The sequence below is a fragment of the Melospiza melodia genome, chromosome 16 (genome assembly GCF_035770615.1).
Source record: "Melospiza melodia melodia isolate bMelMel2 chromosome 16, bMelMel2.pri, whole genome shotgun sequence".
Lineage (NCBI taxonomy): Eukaryota > Metazoa > Chordata > Aves > Passeriformes > Passerellidae > Melospiza > Melospiza melodia.
Window position 1 is genome coordinate 5,617,984 of NC_086209.1, and position 17,849 is coordinate 5,635,832.

The 17,849-nt window shown below is 55.9% G+C and overlaps 1 protein-coding gene across 5 annotated transcripts in view; it reads right to left on the reverse strand.

Annotated features, from left to right (window-relative positions):
- The window catches only part of DLG3 (discs large MAGUK scaffold protein 3), an 80,166-nt gene extending 62,724 nt beyond the window's left edge, over window positions 1-17,442 (reverse strand). For all 5 annotated transcript variants that reach the window (XM_063170452.1, XM_063170453.1, XM_063170451.1 and 2 more), the window contains exons 1-4: window positions 17,368-17,442; window positions 15,151-15,282; window positions 7,505-7,653; window positions 5,815-5,964 (exon numbers count right to left, since the gene is read on the reverse strand). In XM_063170452.1, coding sequence (XP_063026522.1) covers window positions 5,815-5,964; window positions 7,505-7,653; window positions 15,151-15,282; window positions 17,368-17,383 — 447 coding nt within the window. In that variant the 5' untranslated portion in view covers window positions 17,384-17,442. The remainder of the gene's footprint in view (window positions 1-5,814; window positions 5,965-7,504; window positions 7,654-15,150; window positions 15,283-17,367) is intronic.
- Between the last annotated feature and the right edge of the window lie 407 nt (window positions 17,443-17,849).

Here is a 17,849-nt window from a genome sequence, read left to right on the forward strand (position 1 = left end):
CTCTGTGGGACACTCCCCAGAGCCTCCCCTTCACTGCTCCCTTTCTGCCACTGCATGGGGAGAGCTGCATGCACTCACGCCATCCAAATACCTTCAAAACAGTGACAATGACTTGGGCGAATGGAGACACCACATCCAGCAAGATTTTCCTACGCTGCACAGCCAGAAACACCTTGTGTCTGCACGGATCTTCCTTTTGCTGCTGGTTTTAGACAAGAAGTCTCCAAGTAGAGTAGGAATAGGTGACCATGCATGAGATTTCGGTTTGACAGCCTGGTGGCTCTACTGACTTCTTCATCCTTTGCTGAAGATGGATGTTGAGCTGGGAGAACTGAAGTCAAAGGATGTCCATCTCTCCAGCAGGAATAGCAAGAGCCTCTAGTAAAGCTGAGGCCATTCAACCCCAAAATGTCCACTGAAGTGACAGCTCCTACTGACACAACCCTTGCTGACCCCCTCTTTGAGCAGCAGCCTCCCTGGGACACAGCTGCCCAGCTGGGTGTCCTGCTGTTCAGTGTGTGTGTGTTACTACAGACACACACCCTCTGCAGTTCAGCACTTTGCCTTCTGAGCCTGCAGCTGCAGTGTCAAAACACAAAATCGCCGGAGAGCATCTGAATGCCCTGAAGCAACCTCTGGGCACAAAGTGGCTCAAGTGACACTGGGCAGCAGCCTCTGGGCTGGGGGTTGCTGCTTTTCTTCTCTGCTTCTCCTAAAATGAACACGCTCTCCCTTTTGCATGGCGATGCAATGGGGAGGGGAGAGTTCCTCCAGGAGCTGGTTGTTTCTGTGGTCCCATTGCTCGAGCATTGGCCATTTCCTGGGATTTTGGGGTTGCAGAGCTGATGCTGATGGGCTCAGGTCGAGATAAAGCAGAGGCCTGGTGAAGTCTGACCTGCAGCAATGGCCTCAGCTGCCTGCCCAGTCAGCCCACAGGGAGGACATGGGCTGGTGGGGACAGCAGGGCACATGCAACCGAGCAGCCTGACAGGGGCTTCTTGCTGGGGCTGCATTCACTGTCAGACGTTCGCCCACACCAGAGATCTGCTTCATTTCCCTGACGCTCCTCGCAACAGCAAACAGCTCCGTGGTGCTTCCCCTCTCCTGCATCTCACACAGAAAATGGAGAGCGGTGAGAATGCAGCCAAGGCAGGGAGCGGGGAGCTCACAGCCGGCACCTCCAGCGTCTGCCACACGCCCATCCCATCGTGACCCTGCGCTCCCGCCCGGCAAAGGTGCAGGCACGGGAACGCCCTTTCGGCCCGGCCAAAGGCACACTGGGAAAGAGGAAAAAACACTTGAGAAAAGGACGGAGAGGCAGGCAGCCAGTCGCCACGCCGGCGGCACAGTTCGCCTTTCTCTGCCAAATGCCCCAGGGAGCTCCATGGATCTGTGTGGCACTCGAGCCGTGGGTTAGGGACACACGGATGCATCTTGTGCAGCAGAGAGGGCTCACATCCTGACAGGGCGTTCCTGCCGGAGCCGTGCCCTCCCTGGGACACAGGGACGGGACCGGGGTATCTCTGGCCTCAGCCCCGCCGGGCTGGAGCGCAGACCGGCCCTGTCAGGCTCAGAGGCACCGCACACCCCGCACACAGCCGGGGCAGCAGTGACCCCTGCTCTGCTCACCGGGGATTGCGGGGCACGCAGGGGATGCCTGTCCTCTGAGGCAGCTCCTCGCACTCTCCATCATATCAGGACCTGCTGTTGCTCCGTGTCAGCTGTCAGCCGAGGCAGGGCAGAGCTGTGAGCTGAGGAACGCCTCGGCGGGCGGGAGGGATGCTCGGAGGCGGGAGGGATGCTCGGGGTAGGGAGGGATGCTCGGGGCCGGGAGGGATGCTCGGAGGCGGGAGGGATGCTCGAGCGGGCGGGAGGGATGCTCGAGCGGGCGGGAGGGATGCTCGGAGGCGGGAGGGATGCTCGGAGGCGGGAGGGATGCTCGGAGGCGGGAGGGATGCTCGGCCGGGCGGGAGGGATGCTCGGGGGAGGGAGGGATGCTCGGGCAGGCGGGAGGGATGCTCGGGCAGGCGGGAGGGATGCTCGGGGTAGGGAGGGATGCTCGGGCGGGCGGGAGGGATGCTCGGGCGGGCGGGAGGGATGCTCGGGGGCGGGAGGGATGCTCAGGGCCGGGAGGGATGCTCGGAGGCGGGAGGGATGCTCGGCCGGGCGGGAGGGATGCTCGGGGGAGGGAGGGATGCTCGGGGCCGGGAGGGATGCTCGGGGTAGGGAGGGATGCTCGGGCAGGCGGGAGGGATGCTCAGGGCCGGGAGGGATGCTCGGGGGAGGGAGGGATGCTCGGGGGAGGGAGGGCTGCTCGGAGGCGGGAGGGATGCTCAGGGGAGGGAGGGATGCTCAGGGGAGGGAGGGATGCTCGGGGGCGGGAGGGATGCTCGGGGGAGGGAGGGATGCTCGGGGGCGGGAGGGATGCTCAGGGGAGGGAGGGATGCTCGGAGGCGGGAGGGATGCTCGGGGTAGGGAGGGATGCTCGGGCGGGCGGGAGGGATGCTCAGGGGAGGGAGGGATGCTCGGGGGCGGGAGGGATGCTCGGGGGAGGGAGGGATGCTCGGAGGCGGGAGGGATGCTCGGAGGCGGAGGGGCGGCCCCGCACTGGCGGTGACAGGGATGGAGTCACAGCGGCTGCGGAGCCGCGCTGGGGAGCAGGAGAGGGTGGCAGGGGAAGAGCGGCGCTTCCTCGCAGGCGCAAAGCTCTGCTCATCAGCGGCATTGTTCCTCTTTCCTTTATCTTTACAGCTGGCAGCTCACTGCACGGAGGATGAGAGCGGCGTTTGCGGAGGGCAGCAGCCTCGTCGGCAGCCTGGGAGCGCAGGCGAGTGACACCGGCACAGGAGCGTCCTCCTGAGTCTTCCCGCAGCACATGAGCCCTGAGCAGCCCTGCTGAGGCAACCACAGGGCTCGGGAAAAGGCTGAAGTGAAGGGTTCAGCAAATAAAACCCGCCACGAGCCCCAGAACTCAGGAAAGGTTTTGCCTCTATGAGCCCCAACAGGGCTTTTTATCTGGCAAAGTCCCTTTGCTCTTGCCCCGTTGAGAGCTGAACATCCACTTTGCCACGGAGAGATGGTTTCAGCCCACCAAGCCTCAACAGGAAGCACATGTTGCTGCTGTATTTACCGGCACCTCTTCCTTTGTAGCAGCCATTTGCACGCTGCAAGGCTCTTCAGAGCACACCCATATCCTTGCCAGCAGGCAGAAATTTCCTGTTCCTGGAAGCATTTGTGTGGAGAGGCAATCTATTTGTCATGCATCTTCCTGGCTGAAGCAGGTCATGGTAGCCTTTGCTCTGTTAACATTGCTGTGGAGAGCTGTGGGCAGGGGAGAGGACAAAGCCAGGGCCACGGAAAACTTATTTACATTGCTGGATGCAGGAAGGGAACTGCACTCAGTTCAGGTAGGAAAAGCCACTTCATTGTGTTGCCTTTCATCAGTGGCAGGGTGTCCACTGGAGCTCTCATTCCTGGGCTGATGGCACCAGGGTGGCAGCAGGTGCTCCCCTCTGCCCTGGCATTAACTATCATCAACTTATAAAAGCTTCCCTGGTTCTTCCAAATGCACTTGGCCAGCTCAGGTATTTTTGTGAAACCTGCTTTGGAAATGCCTGTGGCATACAAAGCACACACTGAAGGCTGGAAAGCAGCAAGTCCCCGTGGAGCAGGGCAGGAGCTGGGTGTGCAGGTGTTGTGCAGCCCTGGTGCTGTCCTGCACGCTGTTGCTGTTGAGAACTGACACGGGATGTGATGCTGGCAGGAGCTGAGGTGTCCTCAGTGCCTTCATGCAGGAGTGAAGGAGGAGAAACGGGGCCTGTGCTGTGGTCCAGCAGCACAGCCTGCCCCAGTCTCCTGGGGAACTGCTGGAAATGCTTCCCTCTGTCAGGGCCAGGCCTGTATTCAGCAGTGAAGGTGACATCCTGGAAAGGCTCACCACTGTGATGAAGAACTCTGCATCCCAGCACAGGGGCTGCTGCAGAGGAGCTGCAGCTCTCCAGCACTGCTTGGCTCCAGTTTGCAGGAAAGCTGCTGGGTTTCTGCAGAAAGCCAAGTCTCAGGCAGGACTACAGGCATGGCAATACCTGGCACTGAACACTACCATCCTCACAGCTTTTCACCTCCAGCTCCCTGCTCTGCCTGCAGCCATGCTGTGAAATGACCATCCTCTGGGATGGAGGAGGTTGCAGATGAGAGCTCTGCCAGAGCACAGAGCTCCCAGAGTCCCAGTCTGCCCACCCATGTTCCTCCATTTCAGGGCAGTGACCCCCTGCTCAGGGCTGGCAGCTGCAGCCCCTGCAAAGGGGTGACCCCTAAAGCTCCAGCACCTGGCACCAAGGACTGGCCCCATGCTGCCATGGGCTAGGAAAGAAGGAGGCTGGAAAGAATGACAGGAATTATTTCAGGTCTGGAACAACCTGCTTCAACAGCGAGCGAGTGAAGAAGCCAATCTGTTTAGTTTATCTAAGGGAAAGTTAAGAGGGAACTTAGATGCATCTATAAATACCTACATGTTGGGAACATTCTGATTGCCAAGGTCCTTCATCCTAGCAAACAAAGGCAGCAAAATTTCCTTGCTGCTGGGAGCTAAACCAAGAGAAACACAGGCTAACAGTAAAATACAGATTTTTAATGTGAAGGATAAATAATCATCAGGCCAGCCAGGCCAGGGACAGAGCAGATTCCCCATTGTATGAAGCCTTACAATCAAAACTAGGTGTCTGCTGCTAAAGGAGACATTGCAACCCAGCCAGACATTTGGGGCTGGATGCAAGAGCTGCTGTACTTCATGGCCTAGGACAGTTAGGAAAATCCCTTAAAATCACAACAGAATCTGTTCCCAATTGCTCAGGCTCTCACCCCCTCATGGGTTTTGCCCTGTGATTCCCCTGTGGTGGTGTTTCCCACCCACTGGCAAATGGAAATCAGCAGCCAAGCTCATCTTCTTGTCATATCCAGAAAACCACTGTCTCACCCTCCAAAAACTGCAAAAGATATGGTGAATGATTGAAAATGCAGAGAGAAAAAAGAGAAAAGGAGAAATTAAACAGTAAGAGAAAAAAATGGGGTGTTACCCATTTTATTGCAGTCCAGAAAAAGAAGGGAAACATTTAAAAAAGGACAGAAGAGAGGCAGTGCAATTTTTGTATTTAAAATACTTTGGAAGAATACTTAGACTTAGCAAACAAGCATTATTTCAAACTTTGCCAAGAAAAACAACATTTTCATATAATTTTAAATCTGTGGTGAGCTCCATTCTTCCTGGCCACTTCATCCTTCCCAAAAGTGCATTTTGCCCTTAACTCATCCCTAAAACTCCCCTCAAATGCGTAGCCCAAAGGATTTTCTTGCACCAGGTGGAGGCTGAGCTTTACGATGCACATCCAAATAAATGGTGTTTCCAAGTAAATAAGACAGCAGAGAAAAGCTCCCGGGAAGCTGAGGAACGGACCTGCCATTTAAGAGCTCGGAGAAAAAAATATGGAAATCTGCAACATGGGAGCGTGCCAGCGCCGGGGGCGAGAGGGACGGGCCTGGGAGGATTTCCAGCTCCAGCAGCCTCGTTATTCCTGCGCCACATCCACCTGCCCTCCCAGCCCTCAGGGCTCACACCACTGCTGAGACAAGGGGATGATTTCAGCGCTGTCCAGCCCCTGGCACAAGTGACAGCTCCATTTTCTGGTGAGAGCATCGGCAGGACAGCCAGGAGGACGCCCTGCCAGCCCCAGGGGAGGGACCGAGAGCGCGCGGCTCCGCGCCGGGCCCTCAGTGCCAGGCAGGGCGGGAGGCGGCGTGGGGCGCACGGAGGCTCACCTGGGGCAGGGTGCTGTGAGAGCTGAGCACCAGGCTGCACACACTGGCTGGAGCCTCTGTCCGCCGTGCTGTCACCCTGACCAGCCGTGGCGCCGTCCCCTCAGCGCTGTCCCCCGCGGCGAGCCTCTGCTCACGGTCCCAGGAGCAGCCCTGAAACGAGACAAAGCGGGGGCACACGTGGGTAGGGCAGGGCAGCTGCCTCCAGGCTCTGCTCTGCTGCTGGAAGGGCCAAAAGGAGCTTTTCCCCATGGTGCCTTTGATGGGCATCCCCCATCTCATGTCAGCCTGCCTGGCACTGGCCCCAGGGCCAGCAGGGTCACTGCAAGCAACGAATTGCTGGCCCCAGACTCTGGGACTGTGCCATTGCTGGGTTGCATTTCATGTTTCAGCCACACAGGACATATCAAACACATTTTTTTAGAGAAAGAAGGAGGGATTGGATGGTGTCAGTGCCAGGAAGCCCAGCGACTGGATGCTTTTTTCATTCCCCTCACAGACAGGGCACAGTGGAAGGAGCAGGGCACTGCTCACACCAGCTGTGCAAGGCCCACAGTTGCTTCCCTGCTTGTTTCCACATTGATTTTTCAATGCCCTTGTTCAATCTTGGGAATTCATAAACTGGCCTGGCCACAGAGACTGGTGGCTATTGCCAGCAGAGTTCACTGTTGGGTGGATCAAGGCTGTAGGACACCCAAAATAACCAAAGCAGGATCCCACTGCTTATGGCATAACAGCACTAAAAATTAGTCCTTAAACACATCCTAGAGTTGCAGGTTTCACTTTAACTAGAGGGACTGGCAATGTGAAGGGGGTCAAGAAATAATGGGACTAAAGTGGCTCCTGAGTCAGAGGAACTCAAATATCTCCTGCAGTGATTGTGGGCTGTTTTGTCCTCCTTGTTCTTGATGCCCAAACTCCTTTAAAGTGTTCTTCCTTAGATGATATCATTCAGCTCCATCTTCCCTGTGTGACACTTAAATTTGGAGTACCCCAGGTATATGATGGGAAGCCAGTTCAATCTCTGAGGCAGAAAATGGTGTTTATCTGATAAGGTTATTTCACTGAAAGGAGGAATCCCTGAATTTTGGCATTTCTGCACAAATGTTTCCCTAGATTAGGGAGATCAGTGAGTGGGGGATGGAGGCAGTAAGTGAGGGATGGAAAGAAGGCTGCAAAGACATGAGGCAATTTTATTTACCTTGGTGCCTTTGAGATAACTGAGACCCTACTGCCCAATTCCTGCCTCTCCACCTGGTGCTGTATCTTTTAGAAAGCTGTTGAAAATTGAGGAGAATGCAAATAAGAGAGACACAGGTTACCTGAGAGCTGGGAAAAAATCCTGAAAAGGGAAACTTGAAAGACTCAACCTACTTCACTTATCAAAAGTGGCTGGATCAGAGAGCTGAAATGCCTCCATGGGAGACAGTGTCAGACAGGAGCAAATAATCCAGCTGCAACTGCAGAGCAGGAGCCAGAGCTGGAGCTGTTCACATTATGAGTAATTCAATTAACACTTGTGAACCAGAGAGGTTGCCTCATTAATGAGACAAGCTATCACAGAGAATGTGGGAACAGCCTGGATGTGAGCTGGGAAGGGGGTGGTGGCCAGCAGCCCCTGTGCCCCTTGAGTCCCTCTCAGCACAGGAGTGTGCAGGGTCTGGCCCTGCAGCACCTCGAGGGTGGCTCTTACCTCAGGCAGGGTTTGGGGCTCTCTGGGTGTGACTGTGGAGCTGGGCTCGCTGTCCCCAAGCTGTCCCCTGGCTGTGCCATAACGCGAATCCAGGCTCGGAGACTGCTCGGGTGCAGAGCGCAGCGTGAAATCGTAGAATTCATGGATATCTGCAAAACAGCAGGAGGAACAGCCTCAGGACCAGGGCCAGCCTGATGCCTCACAGCAGCCTCTGTGGGGCGCAGCACCTGTGACCTCCACTCTGCCCCCAGGCTCTGAGCCCTCTGGGAGAGGCTGGCACCCTGGGAGAGGGCTCTGCTGGCCCCCTGTGCTTGCTGTGCTGCCCACTCACCACTCCCCCTGTGCAAGGCAGGAGGTGTAGTGGGGTGCCTGGCTCACTGTGCAGTGCCCATGGCTCTGGAAGGCATGGGAATGTCCATGGAGCAGTCCACAGGGACTAAGAGCAAACCCTGCTCAGCAGCATCAATCCAACACCCAGCCCATCCTGCTCTCCTCCAGGCTGTGCCAGCCCCAGGCATGGTCGCTGTCCCTGCTGCTCTGACAAGCCTCCTGCACCAGGCAGTCCCTGCCTGCCCTGACACTGATGGGCTATTCCCTCCCCATCACAGTCCCCCACCACCTTGTGGAGGGGCTCCCTTCCCAGAGGACAGGCAGAGAAGCCACAGGGCACTCAGTGTACAAGCCCTAAAGCCGATGAGTTAACCCCTCTGTTAACCCCAGCTCCCTCCCTGATATCTCCCCTCTTCCCCCTGCACACTGCCACAACAGGTATGGCACCCTCATTCTGGGCTCCAAGGACCTGAGGCTGCTGTTGTAAACCACAGTGGCTCTAGAGAGAGGCAGGAAAATGGGGTAAGCCAGCCCTCACTGCTCCAGAGATACTTACGGGGTGAGATTGGGACCTGAGAGCAGGTAAAGCTCCAGAGGTGGGAGCCCAGCCCCTCTCCTAGCCCAGCCAGGATGATTTCACCCTCTCCAGGTCACACACAGAGGATTCCAGGGAGCAGAAGGGCTGCAGTGGGCTCTGCTCCTCCCTAGGGAAGCTCCCACTGCTGCACACTCAGGCACTGCTGGCCCCTGGCAGCCCCCAGTTATCCCCAGAGCCAGCACCTCCACAGTGGTCAACATATCCACTGCAGAAGTGTTTAATTTCAAAAAGGAAACTACATCAAAAGTGAGAACCTGTTTTTATGAAGAAACTGAAAGGGGTAACAAAAACTTGTGGAAGGTTCTGAGCCTATTTAGAGAGACCCACTGGGACACCAGAACAGACGTGGAGTGTCTGGCTGGAGGATACTATAAAGGCAAAAGGGAGGAAAGCAAGGCTTGACTGCAGAAGACAAGAGGCTATTGAAAATGAGAAGACATTCATCTAAACTGCTGAAGCTGCATCTAAATGAGAAAACCAGAATGGATGGTAAATGCTGTCAGGTTAAAGGTAAAGCTCCAAGAGGTCAGCCAAAAGAGTTTGGTAAACGCCTTCCAAAAGCCATAAAAAAAGTCATAAATCCCTTCAAGCACCTGGGAAACAGGAAGCCTGGCAGAGCCTGCAGGGCCAAAAAGTCAAGGCAGCATAAATGAGCACTTGAAGCAGGAAAAGACACAGCAGGAACCTGAGATTATTTTCTGTACCTGCATCTGCTGTGGAGGAAGCTGGAGAGCCTCACTTCTGTGAGTGACTCCAGGGGCAAGCTGTGGCTCTGAGCTTGAGGGGGATGTGGCCATGGCACATCCCTGGGATGGCATGGCACTGCCATGGCACTCCCTGGGAGCTCAGGAATGAAGCACCTGCACTTGCCCTCCAGCCTGTGATTTCTCACCTGAAACTTTGCCACAGCCTGGCACCACGAGGTATTAAACACCCACATCACATTGATTTCAACAGGAAATCTGGTGAGCACTGGCAGTGCAAGCAGGGACATGCTGGCCACTGCCTGAGGCTGGTCCCTGGCTGCAGCAGGATGCTCTCCCTAAGCAGGGACACCTAATGTATTTATATTTATGCAGCTGCAAATTTGTCTCACAGGTTCATCAGTGAAGGCCTGAGAGAGGAGGGTCTGCTGAGCAGGGATAAGATCAAGTGAGGAGGGTCTGCTGTTCTCAGTGCTGAAAAATACAGCTTGACCAAACTCTAAGACCCAACCATGAGGACAGGCAAGACATGGAGCTGGGAGCAGCCAGAATGTGCACTCTGATATGGAAGTGAGAGTCAGGAGTGGTGAGAAGAAGAAATGAAAGAGCTGCTCGCACCTTTTTCAGCACAAAGCATACTTTGCTGACTAATAATCTAAAAAATGCACATGACTGACAGTCAATCACTTTATGCTATAAAAGGCCAGTCACACTTTTGCACAGTGAGAGCTTCCATCATGCCTCCCTGAGGTGTGTGAAGATCCTTCCCTTGGGTGGGGACACCCCTCAAGGTCACTCCTCGAGGCTGAGTCAGAGATTTGCCCTTGGTCATTGGTGTGGGTGAGTGACATCAATCTCTACTTAGTAGTTGTTTAGCTTGCTTAAATAGAATTGCTTTAATATTGCTTCAAAACAGTGCACTACAGTACTAGTTATAGCTATTCATATTGTTTAGTAAATAATTCTGATTAAGTTCTTTTTTTTCTCTAATCTTTATCATTATAGTAATAAATTTAAACAAATAATTTGATATATTTATTTAAATACATTAGGATTATCATCCTTAATCCTGTGGGACAAAGTTGGATAAAGGTTCAATTACACCTGTATAATCCTTTAGACATACATCATTGACAAAGTCTGGGGCTAAATTGGATCCAGCTGCACCCAGGCTCCTCTCTGAGGATGAGTTTAGAAAGGAAGGGTGTCCTTTCTTCACCTCATGACTCAACAGGAGGGCTTTATAACAAACTTTGTCTGGAGCTCCCACTCTGAAGAGCAGAGCAGGGCTGCACGCGCAGGCACAACTCCCCATCCTCTCTCCCAGTGTTTAACCATGTGCCCAAGCACTGCAGCAGCACATCCCTGATGCAGATGGGACAAGAGCAGCTTCAACCCCATCTTGCAGCTCCCAGGGGCTGCCTGTTCTGTGAGCTCCCAGCTGTAGAGGCAAAGCTGATATAAATCTCAGCTGCAGGCAGAGCAGCTGGGTGCCCAAGGGCAGCCCAGCCAGGCTCTGTGGCTGCCCTAGTGCAGGGAGCACTGTGCCACTGCCTGGCATCAGTGCCACTGCCTGGCATCAGTGCCACTTTTGGAGCTGCTGTTTTGTGCTGCCAGGCTCTGTCCTGTGCCCTGGGAGACAGCTGGCAACGATGGGAGGAGTGGGAGTCCCCAGATATACCCACCACACCTGGGGCACCCCTTCTACAGCCCCAGGCTGCCCCTGAAACCCTCCCAAACCAGACACGAGGTCACAGCAGCCCTCACTTCACAGCCAGAGACACTGGACTTTGTTTTCGTGCTAAAACATCTCTCCCTCCAGTTATAAAAATAATAATTGCGTAACAGGATAGCAGCAGCTTCTGGCTGCACGGATTACACTGGGAACACACAAAACTTTGCAAGAATGAAAACAGGATTTGAACAGCCCCATTGTGGGGGTGTGCTGCTGCTGGCACCCCTGTTTGTCACCCATCTGCTGCAGGAACACAGCCTGGGGCAGCCCAGCTGGCAAGGAGCCTGAAGGGCAGGAAACTTGTCCCCTGAAGCAGCCACTCTCCACCTCCACAACCCTCAGCCCAGTTTAGGTGCTTGCCAGAAGAGAGAATTGTTGTTGGCACCAGGGATTAGAGGAGTTTCAGGATTGGTGGACAGGGTTCAGGCAGCAAAGGACAAAAGTACATTTTAGGACACATGGATGTGGCATTAAGATAATATAAATATATGCTGGTTTCTCTCAATTCTCATGGGCATCACAAATTGCACACAAGTCTGCCTCACCTGTGCACTTTAAGAGCAGCACTACCTGAAAAGCCTCCATAAGAGGACACTGTGGTAGCAAAAGATGAAGCTGCATGTTCTGTCTCACAGCCCACTTTCTGTCTGATGACATGTAAATCCATTCTGGATCTAATAAGGAAATGTAACTCAAGATTTACAGAGTTTATAATTTTTGGAACAAATTTTTCCTGGGGTTAACACATCAAATAAATGTCATTAAATATTTCTATAGCACCAGCATTTATGCACTAAAGCCTTGCCCTTGTGCCAGCCAGCACATGCACTTCCAGATTAATGCCATTTCTTCCCCAATGTGTGCCCTGTCACCAGCTGCAGCACCACAGATGAGCCCAAGCAGAAAGCCCAGCCTTGCAGCAGACCCACTGCCATTCACACCCATGGCTGCCACAGCAGATCTTTTCCAAGCCAGCTGCAAGTTTCCATCCTTGCTATGGGCCAATCTGCAAGAGGAGGAGTCCTCAGGGTTGGGCAGCCTCCAGATTCCTCCAGTTTTCCACGCTGGCTCCTGCAGCCACCTGGTGAAGCCATTACACCATCCCCAGCTGCGCTATTGGCAGGCAGGTCTTGCTGGGGTTTTGCACCCAGGCAAGCACTGCCTGCCCCTCCTGCCTTTATCACATCAGGATGCTCACGAGGAAACTTTTGCGGGGTAAAAGGGGCTGCAGGGGAGGACTGGGAGCCCAAGGAGCTGACAGGACCTACAGAGGTCTGCACTGGCCAGTGGTCAGGCACAGGAGAGAAGCTGAGTGCCAGAGGATTTTTGGGAGGAGCTGCTGGCAGCTGGGACAGCTGGACACACACAAACCCTGCCTGTCCAGCTTCTCCCACTGCACAGGGCACAACAGCCCCTTTCAGGCTCTGGGAAGGAAAGGTCAGGGAGCTGCTTTTGTGTGCAAGCCCCATCCTCCCCACCACACAAGAGACCAAGCACCTCCCTGAGGGGCTCCACAGAGCAGAGGGAAAGCGGGGTCACCATCACCCCAGCCCAAGCTCCTGCAGCACCCCTGTGCTGGGCTGTTTCCTTGCAAGTCACGCACTTGGCTCCACAGCCTGAGACTCGGAGAGAGGGGCCAGCAGAAGGGAGGCAGCACAGCCTGTTTTCCCTCTGCACAGCCAAGGAATTTCTTTTGTGCTGAGCAGGGTTTGGCACATTCCAGCAGAGCAGCTCCCGCAGCGCAGGCCGTGCCGAGCCAGCCGTGGCACCGCTGGGACAGGAGCTGTCCTGGCACGGGCAGTGTGCCCCCGGCACAGGCAGAGCCAGGACAGGGAGGTGGCCACAGGGATTTAGAGGGCTGGGCCGTGCCAGAGGAGTCTGGCAGAACGTGGTGCATGTGCAGAGCAGCTCTGGGTATGATCGCAGTGACTGACCCATCCAGCACAGCACTGATGCATCCAGGACACAACAGAGGCTGGGGCTTCTGGAGACCCCAAACCAGCTTATTCTTAAAAAAAAAAAAAACATACAGAAAGTCATATCCCTGGCATTTTTCACGTGGAGTAACTTGGCAAACTCCATGATGTTTAGCACTGCTGGGAGCTCTACTATGGCCTGATGCATGTTGATGTTCTAACTCCAATCAGCCAGTGTGTGCTCCAGGAGAGCATTACCTGCAGGACAGGGATGGACCATGCTCACACATTCACCTTCCCCAGGGGCTGAAAACAGCAGGGCTGTGCTGCCAAAAGGCTGCAAGGGGAGGGAGCTCTGCAGCTGAAGCCTCTCCAGAGCCAGAAGCTTCTGGCATGGCATGGGGCAGTGAGATGGGAGCTCTGCACTGAGCAGTGTCTGTCTCTCCTGAAAATCCTCCTCCCACACCAAGCCAGCCCTGTGACTCGGAGCAGACTTCAGACAGAGACACAGTGGCCCACAGGGAAAAGGAGGGGTGAAAATAAAAATGAAAATAGAAATGTTCCATCATCCTTGCAGTGCTGTTACTGTGCTCCAGTGGGTTCAAACCATGGACACAAGGCAACCCAGTGTGAGCCAGCTGTGAGAGGCCACAGCAAGCACACAGCCAGACACAATGTCCACGCTGGGACAGAGACATTCTCAAACCCACACTCCAAGGGGAAGCAGGGGGAGGGAGCCGAGGAGGGGGGGGCGGAAGTAATTAATGCAAATTCCTAGTTTAGGTAAACACATCTAGAGAAAGGCTCGCTCTGGCACGGGGAATTAATATCCTGTTAAACCAGTTGAAAAGGTCACCAGTAAACAAGAGACACTCCCAGCACTCCCTCGTGCCAGGGCTGATAGGACACCAAGACAAACAGCTGAGAGCAGGGACGCTGCAGCATCCACCTGCCAGCCTGCAGCTGCAGCCAGCTCGTGTTCTATGCAGCCACTCTGTCTCCACAGCACTCCTGCACTAACAGCAGCGCCCTGGGCCTTGGGAAAGCTGCTTTGCTGCCTTCACACAGCCCCAGGGAGGACTGGCCAGCACACAGAAGCAGCCAGGGGTGTTGGGCTAATGTCAGGTTGGTCAAGGTCACAGCCCTGCTGGGGATCCCTGCCTCCAGGCTGGGGATCATTTAGAGAGCAGGTTGTGTGAATTAAGAGATAAGAAAGGAGATGTACACTGGGTCCATCAGTATGGGGCCCACCTGTCCTGGGGAGTGCACCCTTGGCACATTCCTGTGCTGCTGCTGGCACAGACATTCCAGCACAAGGCCATGCTGGGACTGACTGGAAGTCTCCAGGTGATGCTCCAACAGCAATTGAGAAAAAAGGATAGAATAAAATTACTCAGGACACAGCATTCAACTTCATTTTCAATGGAAAACCTGAAGCACAGAGGAGCTGCTGGCAACTCATCTCTGCAGGCACAGAAGTGGAACTCAGACTGCAGAGGTGTGAAGAAAAGGTGAGAGCTGCCAAGAGAACAGCGAGGAGGAGCACCAGGGCTGAGACAGCCTTGGGTCAAAATGCACTGAGAGTGAGCCACAGAGCACATGGGGCCTGGGCCGCCTTCTAAGAGTGCTGAGCCTCTGGGGTGCTTTCCTTCCACCCCACCAGGGAAACTCAGCTTCTTTCCCAGGAGATCCAGGAACAGAAACCACCAGGGCTGCATGCATTTCCCAAGGCCCACAAGGCTATTCTATTGAGGAGAATAGCAAGATAGCTGTATTGCACAGAGAAGCTGCTTAGTCCAGAAAGACTTCAGCTGCATTTGTCTCAATCCACATGGAGGACTTTATACAGTGCTCAAAATGCCATTTTCCGGTGTCCAGCCCCAAGATAAGCCTGGCTGTTAAGTCGTGTGTGAAATGGAACTGCTGGAACAGTGTGTTTCTCACAAGTGCTGGTGGGTCTAAGCACAAGAAAGGACAGAATGCCCCAATGGAGCTTGGGTACATGCGGGTTCTCTCTTAAAGACAGAAAAATCCAGTTTTCCTTCCTGGACACACCTGGGCCGCACTGCACAGAGAGCGCTTACAGCAGGCAGGATCCCTTAGCAGGTGCTGGGTAGAACAGGCATGGCCTGATTGAGAAGGTGTTACCCCTTGTCCTCAATAGACTGAGGAATGCTGTTCTCTACAAACACCCAGTGATTGCAGCCCTGCTATCTCCTGCCTAAGCCCTGGAGGGGAAAGACAGCCCAGCTCCCTGGCACTGCATGCCACGTGTTTCCACAGAATGCACTGGCATGGGATCAGGCTCCCAGGAAACCCCACTAAACACAAGGACTGCAAGGGACTGCAAGGCAGGGGCTTACCCAGCAGAGCCTGGAAGAGTTCACTTTGGAAGATGTGCGAAACTTTTCCAATGGAAGCTTTTAACTCCTGCTCCTCCGGGGACCGCAGGGTGCTTTGGTATCTGGTCAGAATTTCCACTGCCCGTTCAGTGTCTGCGGAGATGACACAGGAGTAACAAGGCATTAACATTTTGGGATGCTATAGGAAGGCTCGAGTGCAGCCTGGGATAATGCCTCAAGCTGCCTTCCAGTCTGGATTTTAAAAAGTCAGACAGCCACAAAAGCAGCCTTCCTTACACACACCTGGGAAAGCTAACTCTGCTGAGAGCCACTGAGGGCCCACAGCAGAGACCTGGGCAGGAGGAGAGGCAGTTCTGCCACCAACCCTGAAAATCAGGGGCTAAAATCAGATTAACTCTGAACCCTGTGGCACTGGGCAGGCTGAACACCTCTGCCACCTCCCAGGCACAGAAGCTGTTGAGGAGCTGGACACATTCTGGTTGCACAGGGCTATGAATACTACTGCAGGAGCTGCAGCCTCCCACATAGGGCCAGATGGCTGCAGCAAAGCTGAGCGTAGGCCCATTCACGTAGTGCAAACAGCTCAGCTACAGGAGTGGCAAAACTTGGGTTGCTACAGGGTGAAGCACAAGAAGCAGCAAGCAGCCGTGGGGCAGCAGGAGACAAGTGGGACAGGAACACGATGCCTTGGGGTCAGAGGAGGTGCTGGTGAGGAAGGGAGCTGGAGCTAGAGGCTGCCATGAAGCAACATTTTGGTTAATGACTGGGCTAGACAAAGCTATGAGAAAACCCTGGACCTAAAATAGTGGAGCTGTGATCTCCCTGCCTGGACACCTCCACACTTCTCTGGGCAGACAGCCAGAGCTGCCAGTGCAGCCTCGACCTCAGATGTGACCCATGCCTCAGGCAGGTGGTGAGCTCCTGCAGACCTTCAGACCATCCCTGCCCCATCAGTGGATGTTTCCCTTTGACACCCAGGCAGACTGCAGACAAAGAGTGTCTGTGTGGGAAGGCAGGGAAGCTGTCCCGCCACTGCTGGAGACTCATCTTTTAAACCAGGAACTCATGCAGAAAGGATGACCCTGCTCATCACAGGGCTCTCGAGAATTCAGGTCATCAGACAAGGGGGCCTGTGTCTGCTCGGGTACGTGCCACCTGGTGTCCCAGCTCATCCAGCCTTCCAGCTTCTCCCTGGCTGAAAGGGAAAGGGGGTCCTCCTGCCTGTGCCACCAGCCCACACTGACTCATCGTGGGAGCAGAACAGGGAAAGGAGTCTGGGGAAGCGTGAACAGCTTTGACTTGGAGCTGGGCTCCAGAATTGCTCCAGGAAAAGTAGGGACTCCACTGAGCTTTATGGCAATCCTAACCCCGTGCTATTACTTAGAGCTTCCTTTTCTGCAAGATTAAACAGTGGCTTCAGACACTGCCCAGCACACCATGAGCAAGGCTGAGATGTCACTGCCTGGTCATTCCTGACCTTATCAGCAGAACTAAAGAAGCTCATGGAGAGCTGGGGCCACCACACCAGGATACAAAGATTGTGAACCTGGTGTAAACTTCCCACCACAGCCCAGGCTGTGCAGCAGGAGTGGCAGGCACCGCGCTGACCCCTGTGCTGCTGGCCACCCGTGCAGGGTGACAGCTGTAGCAGGACACTGCTGGCCACCCGTACCTGGTGACAGCTGTAGCAGGACACTGCTGGCCACCCATAGCGGGTGACAGTCAGCTGCGGCAGGGCATTGCTGCCTCCCGATCTGGGCAAGTGCTGTGCACCCAGCGTGACAGGGACCACAGGACCCCTCCTACAGCTCCCATTTCTTGGTGACCAGGGCCCATCTCCACGTGCCTCAAGGCGCATGCAATCCCACGCACAGGAAGCCCCTTCGGGCAGAGCCCAAACCCCCATGGCCGCTCTCCTTCCTCCCCGCAGCACGCAAGGGATCTGCAAGCAGAGCATCCCACGGCCACCCACTCTGAGCCACGGCAGCACAACGTGTCCACAGCCCGGGCAGGGCGTGGAGCGAGAGCGCCCAGTCCTGGGGTGTTAACCCCAGGCTCGCACGGCCGCCCGTGGAGGGGAGCGAGGGCGGGAGGTGCCCGGCAGGACGCGGAGCACCGGGCGCGGTCCCAGCGCGGGTCCCGGCGGGGCAGACACTTGTTGAGCGCGGAGCCGCGGTGCCCGGCGCGGCGGGCAGGGCCGGTCAGGGCACTCCTTACCTTCCCGGCGGATCATCGCTCCGCCGTGGCCGACGGCCGCTCCGCTCCACGCCAGCCCGCGAGCGGCCGAGCCGCCGCCCGCCCCGCCCTGCCCCGCCCCGCCCGGGCCGGCCGGAGCCGCCCCCCGGCCGCGGGCACCGCCTCCGGGAGCGCCCCGAGCCCCGGGCACCGCCTCCGGGAGCGCCCCGCCACCGGCGCTCCGAGCCCCGGGCACCGCCTCCGGGAGCGCCCCGCCACCGGCGCTCCGAGCCCCGGGCACCGCCTCCGGGAGCGCCCCGCCACCGGCGCTCCGAGCCCCGGGCACCGCCTCCGGGAGCGCCCCGCTATCGGCGCTCCGAGCCCCGGGCACCGCCTCCGGGAGCGCCCCGCCACCGGCGCTCCGAGCCAGCCGGGCCAGGCTCGGCCTGCGCCCCGGGAGCCGCGCCCCGCCCGGCCTCCCCTCGCTGCCCGCTGCCGAGGGCCCGGCCGGTTCCCCGCGCCGG